Genomic DNA, 21,841 nt, shown 5'->3' with positions numbered 1-21,841 from the left:
TAGCTCCAGGGGTTGCATGGACAATCACGTGAACTGCAATGCAGAAGGTTCCTAAGATGTATTTACAAAGCCCTAATAATACTCAAGCATCACAGTCAGCAATTCTCAGCTGTGTCCACCAGGGACCCTATATACTGGCCTCATTAAAGAGGCAGTGCAGCCCCAGCAACAATGCTGTCTTGGTGAAAAATAAAGCTTTAAGCACAGCAAAGAACAAGCAGGCATTTAGGTAACTATCTTGTTCTCCATCACTATTCTAGGATTGACAGTTTGAAGACAGAGATTTAGTTTGGGGGGAAGAAGGCAAAAAAAAAAAAATCTCCATAATGCCCAGTGAGCTAATGGGTAGTGAAAACTGTAAAACTGCAGCCAAATATTAATCTAGAAAATGAAGGCCTGGTAGGCAGGTCTAAACACATCTGCTATGAAGTCTAGAGAGGAATGAAGAGACAAAGGGGAAAAAATCAGCATAGGCCATTCATTCTGAGGATTTGTTTGCATCTTTCCTGGGTAAAGGAGATAGCGAAGAGCAACTAAAGCAAAATATGCAGGAAGTCTATGGCGAGCACATGCTTCCTTTTTTGGGGCCACAGGTGTTTATTCTAGTAGTAGCTAGAAGGAAACCTGCCTTTGCCCTCCTTTGTCAAGATGGGAATATCACTGGGACTCCTTAAGGAAGACAGTGACCTAGCAATTAAAGATCAATTCATCAGAAACGTTGCCTGGACCTGGCTTTGTTAGAAAATGGAGTAGACTTTCATACTTCATCCAAATAAAACTACCAAAGTCCAACTTAAACAGAAATCAAAGGGCAGCATAATAAGCAAGATGCAACTTAAAATCAAATTATTCTTTTGAAGATTGGCTCCTTTCCTTGGGCTATAATAGCAACTGCAGTACATTTTCCAGAATACCGATTCTTGAAATAAAACAGAATTTTAGAACATTTATACCAGAGCACATACAATAATTCTTGCTAAAATCACAAATTCAATATTTACCTTAAAAATTTAATACAGAAGAGCTCGAGCCTGTTAGGCAATCAGCAAGAGTGACTATAAGAAACTTCCCTGGAGTGACCTGCCATTCCAAGCACATGCTGGCTCTGCTAGATTCTCCAGCTTTCCTTCCTCTTGCCAGCATGCTCGGACTCAGCAAAGTGCTCTCCCACACTGTACCTCACTTGAATATGTGATAGATTTTGCACTAGTAGAACTCATTTAGACTATTTTTTCACCTTTTCTAAGGATGTTTTTCCTTAACCAAGTCATTACAAGACAGATCCTTGTGAAAGTAAGTCCTGTTTTCAAGGTGCCTACTGCCAGAGTATGAATCTCTTACTACTGACATTCAATAGATCCTAGAGGACAAGCATTGGGCTGAGAGTCAGAATAGCATTTTCTAGACTGAATTATTATCTCAAATACTTTTACCATAGTCTAGCACAGAAATTAGCAACTTTTATACTAATTTAGTCACACAAAAAACCCCCAGCAAATGGGCGGTGAGGAGGGGGTAATCAATTCATTCCCACATTTCACAACACACTGGTTTTCTTTCATGTTTTATTCTTAGGGTATCTGAGTGACCAATGCCCTTCAGGGATTCTTTCCTTCTTCTTTTGACCACCACTTTAGGACTCACACAATCTCATCTTTAAATGGCGTACTGGTTTCGTTATATAACTGGACAGAAGGACAAGTTTTTACCGTTAGAGCTTAAGCATTATTTGCCACCTTTGCAAACTTACACCAGATACCATCCCTTTAGGCATTCTTACCTTCATACCTAAATCCACTTTTTTTTTTTGTGGGTGGATTTTTTTTTTATCCACCTACCCCCTGCCAGTGGAGAGTCAAAAATGCACCACTGCTTGAGCAAGCTACCCCTTAAGAATAACCAAAATAATTGTCTTACTAAATTGTCCTGTGAATCTGATACGCAGATGAAGAATGGAAATGACTGCAATATACGTACTTCATTAAGGCTTGCAGCCAAACAGTCTGGGATCCCACAAGCAACTCTTGTGCAAGTTAAGGGGGCAGACGTTGGGGTTTATGCTAATAACAAGTTCCACTCTTGCAATTGGAATGGGAAATACTCTGTATATTTGTCTTAGCTGGACTGCAAAATATTGAATACCTGATCAAGATACAATTGTATCTTGACTGAGAAATCAATTTCAGAAACCAACCTAGTCCAGTACAGTCTTTCCTAGCCATAGTATCAATCTGATCACGTCTAACCAGCTGTCATGTAAGGCTCTCATATCTCATGACAGCAGACAGGATAACCAATACCCTGATAATAATGGGATACCGTTAATTCAATGACAGTGTCTTCGAGTTAATCTGTTAGAAAAGAGCACAGAAGCTATGGGATGCATCTCACATATTCCAGAAGTGAAGAAACTCATATTTTACAGCCTTCTGCTTTCTTTAGGTCAGAAATTTGAGAAGATACCATGCCTCTGTTAACAGTTCTCTAAATACCACACAAGTTTTCCTTTAAAAAAAAAAAAAAATTGTTAAAAATCTACGTTTGCTTTCCTCAAAGTTCAGAAGACAAATGAAATTATATCTTAGAAAGAAAATATGGATATCCATATTCAATGTTAAGCAGTGTTTATATTCACAAATACATTTACAAGAGAAGTCAACATACTGCAATGCAAAATGGCAATCTATGCAGAAGCACTTTTTAAACAAAAATAGCATCCCAATTTATTTTCTAAACTTCTAATACTACAAAATTAATGCAAACAAATGTTTTGTACTAAAAACTTTAAAACATCATAGTTTAAAATAGGAAGTGTAATATTAAGATTAAAGTACTCTATTGCTACTGTACGATTTTTACTTCCAGTGCATTTCTCTCTAACTCTATCCCTTTTGTACAGAGAATATAGTATTACCTAAACATTTTGGATTTAAATACAGCCTACACAAACTTATATCTTCAGAGAATGATAGAATTAAGCATTATGGTTTTACCTAAAAATCAAGATAAAGCTAAGACATACATGATAAAAGTCAGCTGCAACATTAAATAATGCTTAATTGCACCTATACATTACAATTTGCTGTCGCACTATGACAAACTGGAGCCTTTATAGGACAATTCTGGGTCCAACTGTTAAGGCAACTCAAAATAGGAAATATTCACCACCAACACCTCTCCTATGAAATTGCCCATCTGAATTCTGCACTCAGCACTTTGTACCTACAAAACTAGACTTCCCAGAAAATGCAGTCTGATTTAGACTTTCATTGCCCCATACTTTTTTCTAGTTACTGTTTCTTTGAGTTCTCAACTTATTTTCTCAGTGCATCACTTCAGCAATGTACATGTTAACAAAGAGCCAAGTCTACCCTAAATCCACATCTCTTGACATTAGTCAAGGTGCACGCAGAGCATGGAAGCAATGAGTAGGATTAGATAGAGGGTTTAATTACTTTAGATATTACCTAGAAGTATGAGTTTATTATAAACTAAACAAAAAATAGATCAAGTCTATTTAGCAGAAAAAAGAAAATTAATTGTACGCTAAAGGACTGTAGTAAAACCTTGAAATTCAATACAACTTTTAGCTTTAATATGTTCACATAAAGTTCCTGCATTTCAAACAAGTTCCCTGCTGCAAAATTTATTTTGGCAAGTCTATCTTTTAAAACTTACAGAAATTAAGGCATTTCATAAAACCCTGTCATGTCTTTCTCCTCACAATGTTAGCATTTGATAGAAAACATAAAAACATAAAAACACACGGACAGATGGGACGACAACACACACACAAACCAACTCTGCTTAAGTTTTAGTCAAGTAGTAATACAAACCCAAGCCCTCCATTTTACCTTCAGAAAAGAGAACTATTGTCCAAGACAGAGGTGTTACAGATTTTATGCTAATTACTGAAGAAAAGTGACCAGAAGCAGATGATATACTCCTGAACTCCTTCCAGATCTCTCAGTTAAAGGCCTGAGCTCCTAAGAAAATGTGCCTTATTATACATGCATAGCATGTATAGAACAGGAAAACCGTGTAACAGCAGCTATTCTTCCATCTAATGATCAATAACTAAAACAGCAACATGGTGGATTTTGTGCCAACTCCAGTACAATTTGTGGAATGTATAGCTATAAAAACATGTTGACTACTTCCTTCTAACTTGCTAATACAGACTTTTATATTTGTCCAACCAAACAAGAGTGGCAATTTATTTGATTTTCAAAATCCTTTCATTTCTTTAAATGTAATCAAAAACAGGATGCTAGCTACAGACTGCTTGATGATGAAACTATGAAAAGTTTCATTCAGGAATAAAGCTACAGCTGTGCAAGTTAATAATTTATTTAATGAGTCTTCCCCGTTGGAGACGTTCGAGAGATTTCCACACCATCATTTTCTTTGCAGTAGACAGGTCAAGAGAAGCTAATTCAACTTTAAATAAATATACAGACATTTTACTCCAAACAGACAAATTAGATACTAAGAAGTCGCCAGTACCATGGCTTTCACCTGAGGTTGTTGAATGAAATTTATACACAAAGCTGCAGGTGAGGAAGGTAACCTAGTACTGCACAAAACTTCCACCAGGGAGTTGGCAGGCTGCCAAGGTGATTCCCATCCACACACACACACCAAAAAAAAACAACCAACCCAAAACCAAACAATCAACAAACAAACAAAAAACAATCCACAACACAGAAGAGAGCCTGGGAATTACAGACCATAAAGTTTGTCATCCATCCTTACTAAAGGCAGTAGGGGCTATAAAAATAAAGTCACTGTAGACAGGGATAAAAGTGGCCTGTTGGAAAAGATGTTGCATGGCTTCTACAAAGAGAAACCCTGACTCACCAACCCACCTGAGTCATCGGAGTGCATCAGTAAGGACAGAGAGAGGAGGTCCAGCAGACACAGTACAGTCCAGTTTTGAAAAAGCTTTCAACAAGGTTCCACACCAAAGGTTATCAAAGAAACTAAGTTGCCACAGGATGGGAGGAGAGTCTTACAAATAGAAAATTAATGAACAGGATACAAAAAGCAAGGTTTAATGGCCAGTTTTCAGGGCAGAGAATAGGCAGCTGAAAGGTCTCCTGCTGGGGGATTGATGCTGGGACTGGCTTTATTCAGCACTTTCAATGACAACCTGAGGAGTTGAGCATGCAGTGAAATCTCACAGTTCATAGCTGACACTATACATTTTGGGTAGATACCAGACACCAGCGAGGGAATGCCAAACGGATCTGGCAAAAAAGTGAATGAAGATTCAGCAAAGGTAAGACTGTCGCCTTAAATTAAACCATGCCTACACAGAGCAGAGCTTGGAGCTGGCAATTACAAATTATTAAGCGACCCAAGACACAATGCTGACAGTTCTCCAAACCCACCGTACAGCACCAGCTGATGGAAAAGCACCACCAGGAATGCACCTTTTAACATTACTGATGAAAAACTGTGAAAGCTGAGAGGTACAGGGGGCAAATGGACTGCAAGACATGGCTAGGTTCACATGCTCTCCTCAACTAACACCATCTGCTGCCACTGGCTTTATTATTTTTATTTAAGGAATAAGTGCAAGGGTTACAGAGAAGTACATAAATAGTAAGAAAACAGTGTGGAAAACAGCCAGAGCACATTGACAGCATCCAGCACTCCCTGAAGGCATTCAAGAAGTTTGTGGATGACATGGAGGGGTACCCTAACTGGAGAACAAGATGACTAGGGAATGGAAAGAGGCCCTCACAGGCACCAGGATCCATTGCTTGGGATACAATACTGGACTATTATTAAACATTTGCAATCAAGACAAGGCAAGGGTGTTTAGCATTCTCAATTGCAAATAACATTTAAGAAATGTTTTTTTTTTTTTAAATGATACATGTTTATCCAAAAATTAAATCCTCTTCAGAAGCCCTACTGCATGACACCACTGAGGAAAAGGTAACAATTTAAAAAGAAAAACAGAAGCAGGTATCTCCAGTGACCAAAAGACCATCTGCGGACTAACCGCACAGAGAATGAACAAAAGAATATCTAACTACATGGAGATAGATAGTGGGTTTCAACCAATGAATCTCAGGGCCCTGGAAACTACTAAGCTACTGACCTACTTCAGCTATTGTCCTTAATCTAAGTTTACTAACCAGCACTCTGCACCTCCACCAGAAAATTAAGGTGTCTATAAGTCATATCCATTTTTAGGTAAGAAAGGTAAGTGTAAGTGTGTGAAAGGCATAAATCATCACTATTGAGGAAATTAGCAAGTCAGTAACTGATTGATAGGTTAGTCTGTCTGTCCAGCAGAGAATTGGATTCTGCCACCTCTCACCCCGCAAATTAACACAGCTTTCTGGTTAAGCACCTAGTATTACTCAACCAGAAAACACAAAGACCAAAAAGATTTACTAAATGGACGACTGGTGTACTCCAGCATGGGAACTCTGTACTATGTAACTGAACATGAATGCATGAACGTAAGTCAGTTATACCTAGCTTTATATATAGTATATATTTAAGTGCCAAAGAGGTTTGTTCTTTCACCATTGTAAGTTGCAAGAGACAAATGACTTGACCAACACCCTCAATCTGCGTTTCAACTGTTGAAATACTATAATCAACAGATACTGTCCAACATTTGAATTCACTATTCTGTTTTGAATGTCGCTGGGTTAGCTTGTAGTGTTGAAAAGGTACTGGAGCAGAAATAGAAAGAGGAAAATATTCAATAGAACGGAAACTACAAACCACACAGGTTATAAACTGACAAAAGAAATACTTTCTATTCAATATATAGGTAGACTCAGGTTGGAAAACAAGTTTATTTCAAAATTTTAATCACCTGAAAGAAGTGCTTGAATTGAATAAGGTTTCCTTTCTGTTTAATAAGATTTTAAATAATTCCCAATAGGAAATAGGAAGAGGCTTCCGTATAGGATGAAATTTTACAGACTTTCTATTCTTCTACTATAACATTGTAATAGCCACTGTTAGACACAGCGTCCAGTAAAGGAATTCCTAATATCATTGTAAACTGTCACAAAATTAGATGGCATACTTCTACTCTCCCCATCCAGCATCTATATCCCATAAAAGAACACTACAGGAATCACTGACTATGAAATGGTGATTATTAAATACAAAAGCTAGACTAAATCAGTTTGAAATTTAATAAAACATTGATCAATCAGACTACAGAATTGTTCACAATATTTTCTGGGGTCGGTAAAAACAATTATTGCCCCTTAAAGGAGAAACTATTCACCCCAAACCAGCGCAGTAAGGCTACTTCACAGCTTTCTCATGCCCTCATCAGCACTGAATGCTTCCTTCAACAAGCAAAAGAACTTTACAGTGTTGGAGACAGCAGCATTTCAGAATTACAGCCTATGTATGAATGCAAGACTCCCCTCATCCTTCTTTTTCTCTTTAGTCAGAGAAAGATTGCAGTGACTTTATTTCAACAGCTCCTATGCATCTTCTGGTTTTCTCCGCAAGTTTTCTGGATTAACACCAAGAAGGAAGAATTTCAGATCTAGCAGAGATGAGGGACTGCTTATGAATTTTCTTCTCTTCTCATTCCACCGCTCATTTGTTTGACATCAAGAAGAACAGTTTGTGAGGCCTGCCAGCCAGGTCATTAAAGAAATTTGCACTTCAGCAATCCATCAGATGAGAGCCCAGTAATACACAACCCTGCTTTAAAGTGTTACATTCAAACACTATTTGCATAATTGTAACATACAGGACATGTACACCACATTGCCACATACACAAGATTGTTTACAAATCACAGAGCTAGTAACATCCAAACAAGGCTCACAGGCAAGCAAACAAAAAGCAAAAGAAAAGCAAAAGAAACACAGAAACCCCGAATCTCCTCATAACTTAGGGAAAAATAACAATTTTAGGCTGCGGGGGGGGGGGGGAACAAAACAAAACAAAAGACCACACAAAACAACAAACTACTGTTTAGGAACCCAAAATCGAGAGAAGCAAATTTTTAATGGGCACAGCATACAGCTAAGCAAAAGCACAAAGGCTAACAAGCAAATCAAAAGCAAAACTGCAGGTTTTTATATGCCGCGTGAATTTCGTTAGCCCACCAGGATGCTGTGGAAAAACAAAACATTTCAGACATACATTAATTTCCTCCTTTTATTACTTTTAATATCATACATATTCTTATAGATAAAAAAACTTTATCGCTTATAGTGTCATTCTTACTGGCTCAGCTGTGCAAGAGCACCACAGGCTCTTTGTTACTGACTCTGCTAAGAACACAAGTAGCACCAACCCAACTAAGGAACATTTTATATGCTGAATTTTCATTTTATTTTTTTTAATTTTACCAAGTACTTAAAGTTAAAATAGCTCCATAGATACCTCCAAATATCTCTCACAAAGCTAGAATTTTCTCTAGATATGATTAGAAAACCACGTTCATCTTAATGGTAAAATGAGTCTAGATGGAGCATAAAAGGTTTATCATTCAACAGAATGAAATTAAGGCTGCCTCTAAGATTTTTCTTTACACAACTTTACAGACAAACATGATGACCACAATCCACAGCAGTCAAGTAGTAAAAATCCCACTGGAAGCCATTTACAAAACTGTAATGTTAGATTAATAATGTGGCTGGTTTAGATACCAACATAGGCACACACATGAGAACTTCAGCAAAGGGGATGACTTTGAAACAAGCATAAAACATGCAGCCTTGTGTAAGGACCAGAGGCCACCAGCACAGGTCATCTACCATTCCTCACCAAGAAACAGGTCACTCCCTTGAATGAAATACAGGTTAAACACAAAACATCTAGGAAGAAAAATAGCCTATTTTTTATTTCTGCAATTTGAAGATCAAGCTATTATGGACACATCCTTAAAGGATTAATGAAGTGGGAAGTATAGAGAAGGATCACTGAATTATTGCTGCTGCAGACAAAAAAAAAAAAAAAAAAAAATTGAGACTCCTTGTTTTATCCTTTTCACAGCGCTTTGCATACTGTTAGTTCTTTAGGTTCCCAAACATAGTAGTTTTCTGTTGCTATATGTCCATCTATGCAGCAAGAAAGAAGAAGAAAAATATAATCTGAAAGAAATCAGGAAAGTATTATATGAATGAATTGTCAGGGAAAGTGAACAGTAAATGTCTCAAATTATTTATAATGGTAGATACTGAAACACTTTTCTGTCTTTAAGGAAGGAGCCAACAATGAAAGCAAAAAAACCCTGGATTTACTTGGATAACATCCAAGCAGAAATTTAATAGGGAACAATACAGAAACCCTGTTTTTATGGAAAATACAAGTTTTACAAGTCTAGGTGTCTTGATCTTTTTTAAATGCAGCAACTGTGAACAAAAGCATCAGGGAACATTATGCATACAGGATACATGTCAGGGCACTTACAGAATGGATTACATTAGCTATCAGCAACTTACCTGGAAGTTCAGCACTGTTAAGAAAAAGCCAAAACAAAACCAATACACACATGAAAACCCATATCCTACACCACTCTCATTTACAAATATGAGCAGCTATCATAACTGCTTCTCTGTGGTGACTCTTGTGAGCAATTAAACTACTCTATAGTTCAGAACAACTTTGTTCTGTAGGATCCAAGTGAATAATCTCAACAATGACTACACACAATTTTAATAATTTACATTTCTTTTATGAAAAGCGGAGTTTCCTGAACTGCTGGAAATCTCACTTCCATGTATAACTCAGACTCAAATAGAAAGTTTAAAACCATGAAGGGATGCAGAATTATGTCTCAACAACAGTGAGAAAAAGCACACAATTACTTTTATGCAATGAACTGAGATTACAGCTAAAGCCACTAGAAACAAATCTGGATTTTCTAATGCTATTTTTGTTCAAACTAGTAGATGGAACCTCTTACTGCCTGAATGTTGACAGTATATTCAGAGGCTTTGGGGGTCTTTTTTGGCTGTAACTGTCCTAACAGGAGCCAATTCTTGAAGTCAAAAAAACAATTTTGAAGAACCCCTCCCTCATCCATCACTTAAAAGAAATGTACAGTTTCAGGAATTACTAAAATACATTACTGTCCAAATAAAGGTCTGCTACTACTATTACCTAGTTGTGTGCTACAGAAGTTAATTATTTTTGACAGTCTGGAGGAAGGAAGTTGAAACGCATTTCACCTCTCCAACTGAGAACTCTGATGTTGCGATTGACAGTGCATTAAAATCTAACACCTTCCAAAACTACTAGACCTGCTTAATATATATTTTGAACGAGAAGTAGAAAACAATCTTGAAATGGCCTTAGACCATTAGACATGATGTTTAATCACTAGCCCAACAACTTTGATTCCTGAAACACGAGTAACTGAGATATTAAGCTGCTACATGGCTCCATGTTACTTCACAGCACAAGACTTTCTAAGGTCACAGTGAATATCCTATTTGTCATGCAAAGAGAAAATAATCTTACAAAACAAAGCAAGAAAAGCCTACAACTTACAGTTTTGACACAATCATCTGAAAAAGTGATGTCATAATTGCCATGTGTGAAGCTCTATCTCACCCGATCAAATACTTCCAAAGCCTGGAAGACCGAAGCAGTATTAACAACCTGGACTTTCTCTAAAACATTTGCAGATGATGCACTCTGCATCATAACCCACATATGTTAACCTTAAATAGCAGCAGGGAGAACAGCCTTAATTGTTAGAAGAGCAACTAAAATAAGTCTTTGGAACGTGATCCAGCTTGGAACCAGGAAGAAGAAACAAACTGCTGAGTTTCTGGGCTAACCCTCCTTATTTCCCCTTCCTTGTCCTCCTTATGTACACCCTGCCCACCAGGGGAGACAGAAGACCTGTATGGGTATAAGTGGGTTGTTCTTGCTAAGGACTCGAGAGCATTCCTTGAGTAGATACAGCTCTCCCTCACATGCCTCTTCGCACTTAAGGGGACCACAATGTGTACTCAAAGTTCCCAAAAAGCTCTAAAGCAAAAATAGTTTTATCTAGATTATTTTTTTTCTGGACAGTGACCCATTCAAAGCCAGAACTACAGCAATGCCAGATGATAGAACACTGACAGCTCCAGAGATTGCCATTCTGTCTGAAAAATAATCTGAAACAGACTACGCAAAAACCTATTGCTTTTCTTACGTTTCCCATAAATACCATAAAAAGACACAATTTGTTGTGGTGTTCATTCCTGGTAAGCTTCTTACAGGGCAATGCCGAGAGGTAAAATTCAGCATCAGCCATTTACTATAAACGATAGTCTTAAAGATACATCTACCTCAAATTTTTAATACAGATCAGGAATGCACATGTAAAGCAAACTTCCTTATTGTACCCACTGACTGTGTATCATGAAGTGGTCCTAGAGTGGATGAACTGGATTCCTTTTGGACAGAACTGAACTGTAAGATGTAAAACCAGGAGTGCAAACAGCGCACTTCAACACAAACGGGCATTGAATCCATGCAGCCAGCCTGGAATTAGTTCAACAGCAACAAAAAAATCCCTGAAATGCAAACAGTATGGACACCGACTCCTCAGGACCAAATGTTGCATTCTACAGACGCAACCCTGTCTGACCCTGCTACTTGCCAGGGGACACACAGCTCCTCTGTTCCAGTGTTCTTGAAAGGACCCTATTAGTCCAATACATCCAGCTCATCTAGAGGGGTTGTGGATTCCTGCAGCCAAAGAAATCAGTCCTTGGTTTTCACATCTTGCGCTTTCTTGGAGTTGCTAACATACCAGTGTCTCACAGACTGTAGGACCAAAATCAGGTTCTGTGTGTGCAGATCTGACTTTGCGCTGCAGCACAAATCTAGCAAACCCATCAACTAGCAATGATATGGATACAATGCTCTTAGTTCTCTACAGTAAAGTCATATGAATGGATTAGAGCCTGGTTCAAAATAAATCTCATGTGCCATAAGGAAGGCATAAACAAATACTGAAGAAAATCTCCCTCAACACTTTTGGGGGGTTATATATTTATCCACAGTTTTGGCCAGCAAGCCCCACCCATGTGTTAACTCTCCCTCAGGAACTTGAGGTCCCAGGGCCTCTTCTACTACCTCAAACTTTCTGTGTTTGCTTTCATACACTGCACAGACCTAGCAGAACTTTCAGTACAAACCTGTTCCCTTATCTGATTACCAGGAGAAGCCAAAGCCTTATTCAGAAATTCCTTAGTCCTAACTGATACATAACATACTGCTCTGCACAGGCCAATTCTAGCAACATAGCTCATGCATTTTAACCCATCTTCACAAACAGGCATTTCCTAAAAATTTCTTGATCAGATCCCTTGTCTCCGAGAACCTTATCACAAAGTTTCAAAAGACGTTCAGAGGCCTGCAATGCCTTCCTTACTGGAAGCCAAAAAGAGTAGAGGAGCAGGTAATTCCCTTGTAGCCACATAAACAGTTATAATCAAAAGCATTATTTTGGCAAGGAGATCCACAGGTTCAACTGATGCCAAGTTGATTAACCCAGACCATACCATATTTATGCAGGTATCAGCTATTGAAAGCTGTAAGAGACAATATTAACTTGATCAGTTCGTTTGTCCACCATACAGGCTTGTAGCTCCCCAGATCTTCCTGGAATTTTTCCAAAAAGTTGACATCACATTTGTATGTTCTCATTCTCAGGTAACAGGGTAATTCTATTACTGAGTCTGCATAGCCTCTGGTTTAATTCTGTTGCTTCATTTTTAGATGAATACTATTTGGTCCATATCCCTTGTCAGTTTGGAACTGGCTATAAGGAAGCTATTACTGAAATGATTATAACATCTGATCTGTCAAGAGTTTATGATTCTATTTTCTTCATTTGGACACAACTTCAGTAACCAACTGGGGGACATGGAAATGTAATTTTTTTCTCAAGTCAAAGGTTATCTTATGTCCCCATTCTGTTAGGTCAAACTTCTTAAGAACCTTTTTAGATAAGTCATTCAAGTTAATCACATCATCAACTTAAGAACAACCAAAAAAACAGGACAGCAGAGCAATTCCCAAATTGTTCAGAACAGTAACAATGCAAAACTTCTTATATGTGCTATGATACCATTAGATTGGATGGATGAACAAACAGATAGTGTCCGTGTATAAATATCAGTACTTAACCTAGGTGCTCAGCCCTAACACTTGGGGGTTGGACAAAATGACCTCCAGAGGTCCCTTCCAACCTTAACCATTCTGTGAGCATCTGTAGATTTCTCAGCCAACCCCTCCTTGAAGTCAAGTACTAAGAACAGTTATTCTAACAGCCAAGACAGTCACAATCTTACTCTTCCTCTGTCGTTACACGTTCACAACAAAAATTGCTTCCATTAGAGCATTCTCTGTCTCAGTCACCGATCTTGGAAAACACTACAGCAGCTTCAAACCTAACACTCTGCCAATGCCAGATGACAATTACCTGACAACACCAGGAGGCTTCCACAAGGCTCTCGAAAAGACAAAATGCATAAATCCTTACTCCTGCAAGCATATACTAGCAACAAAATAAATAAATAAATAAATTCTCTTCAATCCCAGGGAAAAAGACAGCAACCAGAGGCTTCATCAAAGCATGCTAGAGAGCTACAGGACTTCCCACAATGCCTTCTGCACCTTGTCAGTTGAGGTCAACATCAGCTTCTGACATTGCATATGAGGTTCAACAAGCAGCCAGTATGACGATTCTCCCATCAAAACCTAAGCTGCTTTAATGCCTTAAGGAAGCATTGGAGTCATTCCCCATATGTTTTCAAAACACAAGATGACATGTTTAGAAAGTCTGACAGCCCTGATATACTACCATTAACAAACACGGTTGAGCATACGTATCTTGGATGCAGAAGTTGCATCCTACACAAGGGAGAAGTACTCCTTTCCCCAGAAGTACATGAAGGATGAAGGGATTATCAGGACATGATACAAGACAATCAGTGCCAAGAGGAATATGGAGGGGAAGCGCAAAGCAAGCTTTGATGAACAAAAGATTACAAAACAGTCGAAAGGCACGGCCACAAAGGCTACTGCCACACACACTCTGTCCATCTTTTGCTAAAATGCCAAGATAAACACCTTAGCACAGGGAATAAAACCACTAGCACCAGAACTACAAGAAGGTAATCACAGCATTCTTGTCAAAGGCATCCCAACTAAAACAATAGTGACATACAAAATAACCAGTAAGCTCCATTAAACCATAGTTTTAGAAAATAGCAGAAAACCTGGAAAACACACAAACAGCACATAGAGACGTTATGGTAAAAGGCAGCTTTTTGTTAAGACATCCAAGGTAGGATACAGTACACCTGAGATTCATGCACTTCCCTTGCCGCCGTTACAAAAGACTAGTTACCCTTCTCATACAATAACTTAAAACAGCTGCAGCTACCTAGTGAGGCACTGCAAGTCAGACTCCTGCTTCAGTATCACAGAATCACAGAATTATCAGAGTTGGAAGGGACCTCTAGAGATCATCTAGTCCAACTCCCCTGCTAAAGCAGGATTGCCTAGAGCACATTACTCAGGACTGCATCCAGGCGGGTCTTGAAAATCTCCGGGGAAGGGGACTCCACAACCTCCCTGGGCAGCCTGTGCCAGTGCTCTGTCACCCTCACCGTAAAGAACTGTTTCCGTGTATTTGAACGGAACTTCCTGTGTTCCTGTGTATCTTGTTTGAAGCTTCTGGTATAGGTCAGGGCTAGACAAGCAAGCCACAGGAATAAAGGATACAGTGTGGAAGAACCTGTAAACCTATACAGCACCTTCTAATGCTTACAAATTTCTATTGAAGCTCAACTTCAACATTGCGTACTCTACTCACAGGTATACTCTGCTGTGTGTGCAAAGCATCTAGTACTATTTACACTTCAACTCTTGGCTATAAAGACAATATGAGCGACTAGCATATACTTGTAACTAACTAAACTTCCCTTCACTTGTGTTGCATTTCCCCCAACTTTTTCCCTGCTCGCACATTACAAGTAATTCAAGGTCTCCATTAATATTAGGAGAAGAAGTGCGAACTAGCAGAAAACTTGCTTGCTAAAAGTAACGTTATATTTTGCTAAACTTATTGTGCAAGGTACAGATTCAGCCCTAGAAAAAAGGACTGTGGAAGATATTAACAAAGAGTTGCATACCAGATCTGAACATCACTAATTGAAACAAACAAAATTTTGAATCCGTACATTATCTAACACTAAAATTTCCTTTGAGGAATTAAAACCTAGATTTTCAAGCTCGTGAAAGTGAAACTTGGGTAGCTGTGTTTGCCATGTTGTATACATGATGGTATTCCATAGTATTTAAAACCAGATGCTTAAGAAGGAGTAAAAGAAAGATGAAACCAACTCAGAACCCCTCAACTATCATTAACAACCACAGCCTGTAGTTTCCAAAACAGGATTGCTTACATATTGCAGACACCTTCCCTCTCTCTGTAGACATGGCCCTAATGAAATGCACCTGAAAATACAGCTATTCTCAAAAACTACAAGAACTACATCAGAATAAACTTTATGGTTATCAGCGAAGCCATTCGAATAGCAGGATCGCTCACCAGAATGTAGAGGTGCTAGGAGACAAACAAAGAACAAAATGTCTTTTGGGGACCCTGGGTGAAGTAACTGATTATAAAGAATTGCAAATCTAATTATTGAGGAGAGGAATACTGACTGGAAGACAAAAAGAAGATTGCTAAGATGCATGAACAGAGATCGAATGAGATCACACACACAGCAGAGAATCTAGAGAAGAGGAAGGCCATCAAGTGGGAGCCAGGACAAGTGATATAAATTGAAGATGCCAAGTGGCAGCAAAACCAGCAACCACATCTAAAACATACACAAGAAACACAGGATAAAAACGTTCAGGAGTTCCTGTCTTGACTACATGTGCATGAAAGTTAACCAAAGGTGCATAATAAATGCTTAAAGATAATCTTAAGTGTTGCCTAGCAAACTGAGGTGAAAACCATGCACAATAACCAAGATACATGGAAAGTAAACAAATATAACAATCTATAAGCCATTACCATGGCAAAGGGTCACAGTCTACCACATGGCGTGCATGAGAGAAAACAGGAGCTGCAACACATGGCGATGCACAATCTTAAGAAGATAAGGAGCTTCAGCTATGCAGAATGAGGGAAAGATGAGAAACAGCCATACCCAGGATACATATGGGAAGTGGGAGAAGCCCACAAACTACTTTTGTCTAGCTTAAGATGCAATTGGAGAAAAAAAGAGATATATTCAGAAGAGCAACAGGCAGTAGGAACACACAAAGGTACAGTGGGAGAAGGAGGGCTGATTTATGGTGGGGCCAGAAGGAGAAAAAAAAACAGAACAGTACCTGAAGGAGAGCGAAGCCCCTGCAGAGGGAAGGAAGAGGCTGGGGAAGGGACAGGAGCCTTGCCCAGAGCCTCGGGAGCCAGGGCATGGCGGGGGGGGGGGGGGGGGAGGAGGGGGGGATGGTCCGGACTGCAGCGGCAGAGCCGGGACAGCCGCACGCCTGCCAGGGCCGGAGGAGGATGACAGCGCCAGGCAAGAAGGCCAGGGGCCGGCGGCGTGCCCGGCGCCCGTGTGCCGTGGGGAGCAGCCGGGCGGCAGCAGCGCGGGGGGGTTGGGGGGAGGGAGCCAGCCATGTTCGGCGGAGGCAGGGACGGCGTTGACAGGCGAGGCCCGCGCCCGCGGGAAAGGACCGGGGCAGGGGGAGGCGGGCCTCGGGGCCCGCGGCGGGCGGGCTGCCCGGTCCCTGGCTCACCTGCTGCACCCCCAGGAAGTCGTAGAAGTTCCGCGGCACCTCCTCCACCAGGTCGAAGAGCTCCAGGTCGCCGCTGTCCCAGGCGCGGGCGCGGGGCGCCACCAGCGCCAGCACGGCCAGGAGCGCCAGCAGCCGGAGGCGCGGCGCGGCCCGCAGCCGGCCCATGACCCGCGCCCCGGCGGCGGCGACAGCAGCGAGGACGTGGCCGGGGAGGCACCGCTGACTCCGCGCACGCCCCGGCAGCGGCTCCGCACTGAGGGGGAAGGAGACAGGCCCGGCCCCGCCGGTCGCGAGTCCCAGGGAGGGGAGGGGAGGGGGAGAGCGCTCTCCGCCTGGCCAATCGCCGCCTCAGCAGGCTCTGACGTCGAGTACCCCGGCAACCGCCGGCGCTCGCGCAGTCGATGAGCCGCGGGGGGAAGGGCGAAAAAGGCGGGGGCTGTGGGGTGCCGGGCTGGCCGGGCGCGCGGGGTCCTGGCGCGATCTCTATCTGCGCGGCCGGCGGGGTTCGCGCGCCTGCCTCGATCCGCCCCGCGGGCCGGGCCCTTCCTCCTCCCTTTCCCGGCCGCCTCCTCCCCCCGCTCCCCGCTCGGGGCTTCCGGGAGCACCCTCCGCACCCTCCGCCCGTCACCCGCGGTAATCCCCCTGAGGGTAATCCACACACACACACGGCCCCCGGCGGTCGGGAGAGGGCCGGGTGTCCCCCGCCCGGAGCAGCCTTCCCTCAGCCGACGAGCGGGGTCCTGAGGGGCGGCAGCCGTTGCCCCGGACCCCGTCAGCGGGAGCGGTGGGGGGTGGATGGGGTGTTTTTTGCGGGGTAGAGGGGCGTTTGTCCGCCCCGCGGCTGGCACAGCCGCTGCCCGCGGAGGGAGCAGGCGCCGGGAGGAGCGGCGGGTGGGTCGGTGCTGGGCCGCGCCGCCACCACCGCCGCCGGCCCCGGTGCCTGGCGCGCTGGGTGTCTCCTCAGAAATGCGTTGAATGTATTGATTCCGTAAGGGTGGGTTTGGTTACCGTGACCTGTGCCACCCTTAAAGCCCCCCAGCGTATTGTCAATCTGAACTCGATTTTTAAGCTGTTTTCCCTGGACCTTTCATTCTTTCCTTGCTTAAATTAACGTTGAGCGTGAATGAGAAATTGATGAGAAAATAGATGGAAACTTAATGGCTCAGCAATACAAATTATCAACATTAAATCACTTTCCTCTGGTACACTCAGACTCCTTGGAACGCCCCATCTGTTTCTTCTCTCTTGAAGCCAGGCCTGCTTAACAACTCGCTATGAGAATCATCTCTTTAAGAGATGGCAGTTTCGCCCACCCCAGAAGTATCCATGAACTGAATCAAGTTCAAAAAATATTTATTCCAATTTAAAAAAAAAAAAATCCCAAATCTTATTTGCACCTAAATTCACCTAAGAGAAGCTGGGCACTGTTTACAAAACCTCTGTACAGTAGAACACTGCCTTGCATGTCTTACGGGAATAGCAAGATGCGGCTTTAAAATATACTTTGCTTAATTCAGAATAAGGGCTTGAACTGACATAACCATTATCAATTTTCCAACTCATAGAGTAGCCCTACGTATGCTCTTCTATTGAAACTGTTCCCTTTTGTATAAACTGTTTAAATATTAATTAGATTGATATTTAAACTCATGTTTCCATATCCCATATGCATGCCCACTGGGCTGTTAGGATCATGATTCTGCCTCTGGCTCTGTTTTCTGAAAAGACACCTTAACCCGTTTGCGAGGAAATTATAATTTAACCAACAGTGTCCAATGTAAATTTTTTTTTTAATTCACCCTTCTCAAAAAGGAGCGCTTAACTATTCCTTCTGATCATCTTAGAAAATGCTTCTCCCACTTGATCACAGAGCTGAAAAAATAATCCTTTTTCTAGAGAATGACAAAGAAAAAGTCATGGGCTAGTTAATTTATCAGCTGCTTTGTTTTGCTTGAATAACTGAACCTTGTATAGATCATTTTTTCCCCCTCTTCCTTATTTTCTTAGTCTGTTCTGTTTTGCACACCAGTATTCATAGCATAAGTTCCCTTTGTTGCCTGGTGTATCTACATTCTCCTTGCTTTCAAGCCTCAGGCTTTATTGCACAAAAATACCAGCTTGGGATTCAAAAAGTTACCTATTTGTAAGGTCATAGGACAAAGTTTAAAGATGTAAAGTACCCTCGGAAACCTTGGGCAAATGAAGAGCTCAATAAGGTAGTATTATTTTTATACCAAGTTAAAGATTTTTTTTAAATGTGAGATTAAAATACTCCATTCCCCATAATAGATGCTGTCCAAATTCTCCTCCCCTTCTGACTCATTCTGTATTTTCCGTATCTACTTCATCTTGCCTCATTAGCTCCTAAGCCTCCTTAGTTAAGTCGATCTAGTGCAACGATCAGCCTCGAAGAGAAGCATTTGTTATTTTGATCTTATTTTTCATCATTCGGAATTCGTTATGAAGAATGACCCCTTTCAAAATCCAACTCTGGCTGCTCTTGCTGAAGCTGTTAAAACAGCCTTCAAAAAAACGGATAAAAGCAGGTAATCTGTTCCGTTCCTCTGAGACTAGGAAAAACTGTCCTCGCACTGACCACCAATTGCAGGTAGCTTGTGGCTTTAGTCCTTTTGAGAGCAACAGCAGATGATAGCTATTTTGAAAGGAACATCTCAGAATTCTTCAGCTAAATTATGGTTTCTTTCAGTCAAGAGGAATGTGAATTTAGAAAGAAGAATAGGAGAAAAAATGCACTAAAGATAATGGGATTATGATTATTTAAAATACATATTTAAGACATAACTTACATTTAAGTCAGCATACTTAAATTATTCCAATCGGTTTTAACAATGTGGGAAATTTGAATACTCATTTTTATTCTGCTCATTAAACCATTAGAAGAGAAGGCCTGATACTGCATGTAACATTTCTTAAAGAGATTTTTTTTTTTTTTTAATTCTAGACTATGAGATTAGTTTAAATGTTTCCATTAAAATCATTCTGTAGCCCAAGAATAAATACTGAAATTTTGGAAAGAAAGTGCTAAAAATTATATTAAAATTCTATAAGCACCACCATAATAACTACACATTATTATATTCTCATTCTGCTGCTTTCCTCTTTAAGTCATGAGAAGTTATTTTTTCTTGGTGAGTCATTAGAGTCCTTCCCTGTTCTGCAACACTTCAATTATTCCAAGTCACACTAGGCTTCGACAATACTAAATAAACCAATTAAAAGTCAGTTCTTTCTCCTGTTTTCAGAGAAAGCCTTGAAATGCAAACCAAACATAATCAAATTCCGCAATGCTTGCCTTCGCTGTGAGCCTGCAACGATGAACGTGAGAAATTTCCAGTGACGCGTGCAATGACTGGTGACTTGGTTGACCAGTGATGATGATTCAAATCGTAGTACTGCAAACTCTGACACAAATGGAGAGGAGAAGGTAGAGGCTTACACATGGCTTTTTCATTACGGTCTAAAACTGCTCATGTTGGGAGGTATTAGTATTTTTTTCTGTGACTCAGACATGACATTTAAATGGCTAGAGGATCAGAGAAAGGTTTTTAATTCTCTGTGTAGTCTCCGCAGCTGGGCAGCTTCCTTACTTTAAGAATATGGAGAGCTATGAAGGCAAGGATGGCATTTTCTTTCTCTTCCCCGAGTTCTCTGCACAGGCAGGCAGGTATCGCTGAATCAGGTACGCTCAGTCACTATGCTCTCCTTTGCAAACCGTAAGGGAGAGAAGCATATACAGAAATAATTTGTTTAAATAAATCTCTACTCTGACACTAATTGACAGTAGCACACAAGGCCCGAGGCATGAACCAGTTATTATTAGCGTTTTTAACAGCACTGAAAGACCAACATGCTTCATAAGCCCAGTAGGATTCACACGATCGTATCCTGAATAGCTAAACAGCCTGCGATTTTGGTGTCTCAAATGGATAGAAGGCATCTAGGGGAAAGAGCTTGTTAAGGGACCACCCCTTTTCTTCCTAAATATAAAGCCTTATCTCCAGCAATTTGGGAGCCTGACTGCTCTGCAGCCTACCCCAGTTTTCTATTCCAGCTGTTTAGTTTGGGTGCTCTACATGGTTTTGTATAGTAACAGTAGTTTTCCCTGTTAACAAAGCTGGCTTAGGAGTTTCCTGCGCCCTCCCCCCAGCCCAGGCGCTTGTTCCCACCTCTGCGCCGCTGTTCACTGCCTCCTTGGCTGTGCTAATTCGACTCTTTGTGGGCCACATTATAAATCAAATGACTGAAATGATCCAGGTTTCTTTTTTTTTAAAAAAAAAAAAAAGCTGTTTGTGCATGCATATATATGCATCTGCACACAAAACCTCAGATTTATTTCAGTGATCCAATTTACAGCACAGCCCACAAACAGCTGCATCGGCACAATCAAGGGGACAGCAAACTGTGATGAAGGAGCAAGAACAAGAGGGCAGAGCAAGCAGGAAACTGCCTGGCTTAAACTGGCTTTCCCATTGGAAAAAAAACCCTTTGTATAACTACACCCGCAGAGCTGAAAGCAGGCTGTTCCCTGAGCAGGGAGGGTAAGCAGAGTGGAGGGAGGAATTCTGTTTCACAGCTGGCAGGAACGTCGGAGGACTCGCACCGGAAGAGAGGGTTCTCCTGCAAAAGCGGCGAGCGAGATGGCAGTAGCCTTGTTCCGAGGGGGTCCTGTACTGCTCCGTCCTGATAGGCAAGTGCTCTGGTTATTGCCTTTTTAAGGGTTGGGGGTTTGCTGTTTGGGTTTTTTTTCCTTAAAACAAGATCATTTTGCAGATGCAGTTTAGAGCGTAGCCACACAAACAGACGCATGGCGTGGAGACTGAGGGAAGGTAACATCCAGCGTGGCAGTGGGAAAAGAAAGAGGGACAGCGTCACTTTATAGCAACCCTGCCCACTGCAAGATTTGCATGGAATATGCCGTTTGGGTAGACCAGCTGCTACCTTAGCCCAGACATAAGTCAAAGTAATGAGAAAGAAATGTGGGAATGGAAAGAGAAGCAAAAGCAACAGAGCTAAAAACAGAACGCTATTACAGTCCATCAGACAT

At 41.3% G+C, this 21,841-nt stretch overlaps 1 protein-coding gene across 1 annotated transcript in view; it reads right to left on the bottom strand.

Moving 5' to 3' along the window:
* Positions 1-17,049, bottom strand: part of DNAJC1 (DnaJ heat shock protein family (Hsp40) member C1) — a 108,857-nt gene extending 91,808 nt beyond the window's left edge. Inside the window, exon 1 of the mRNA XM_082479027.1 lies at positions 16,777-17,049. Within this exon, the coding sequence (XP_082335153.1) occupies positions 16,777-16,941 (165 nt within the window). The 5' untranslated portion in view covers positions 16,942-17,049. The remainder of the gene's footprint in view (positions 1-16,776) is intronic.
* Positions 17,050-21,841: the final 4,792 nt, after the last annotated feature.

Source organism: Vanellus vanellus, assembly GCF_965231255.1.
Source record: "Vanellus vanellus genome assembly, chromosome: 2".
Lineage (NCBI taxonomy): Eukaryota > Metazoa > Chordata > Aves > Charadriiformes > Charadriidae > Vanellus > Vanellus vanellus.
Note: the sequence above shows the minus strand (reverse complement) of the source record. Positions and strands in the feature narration are given on the sequence as shown.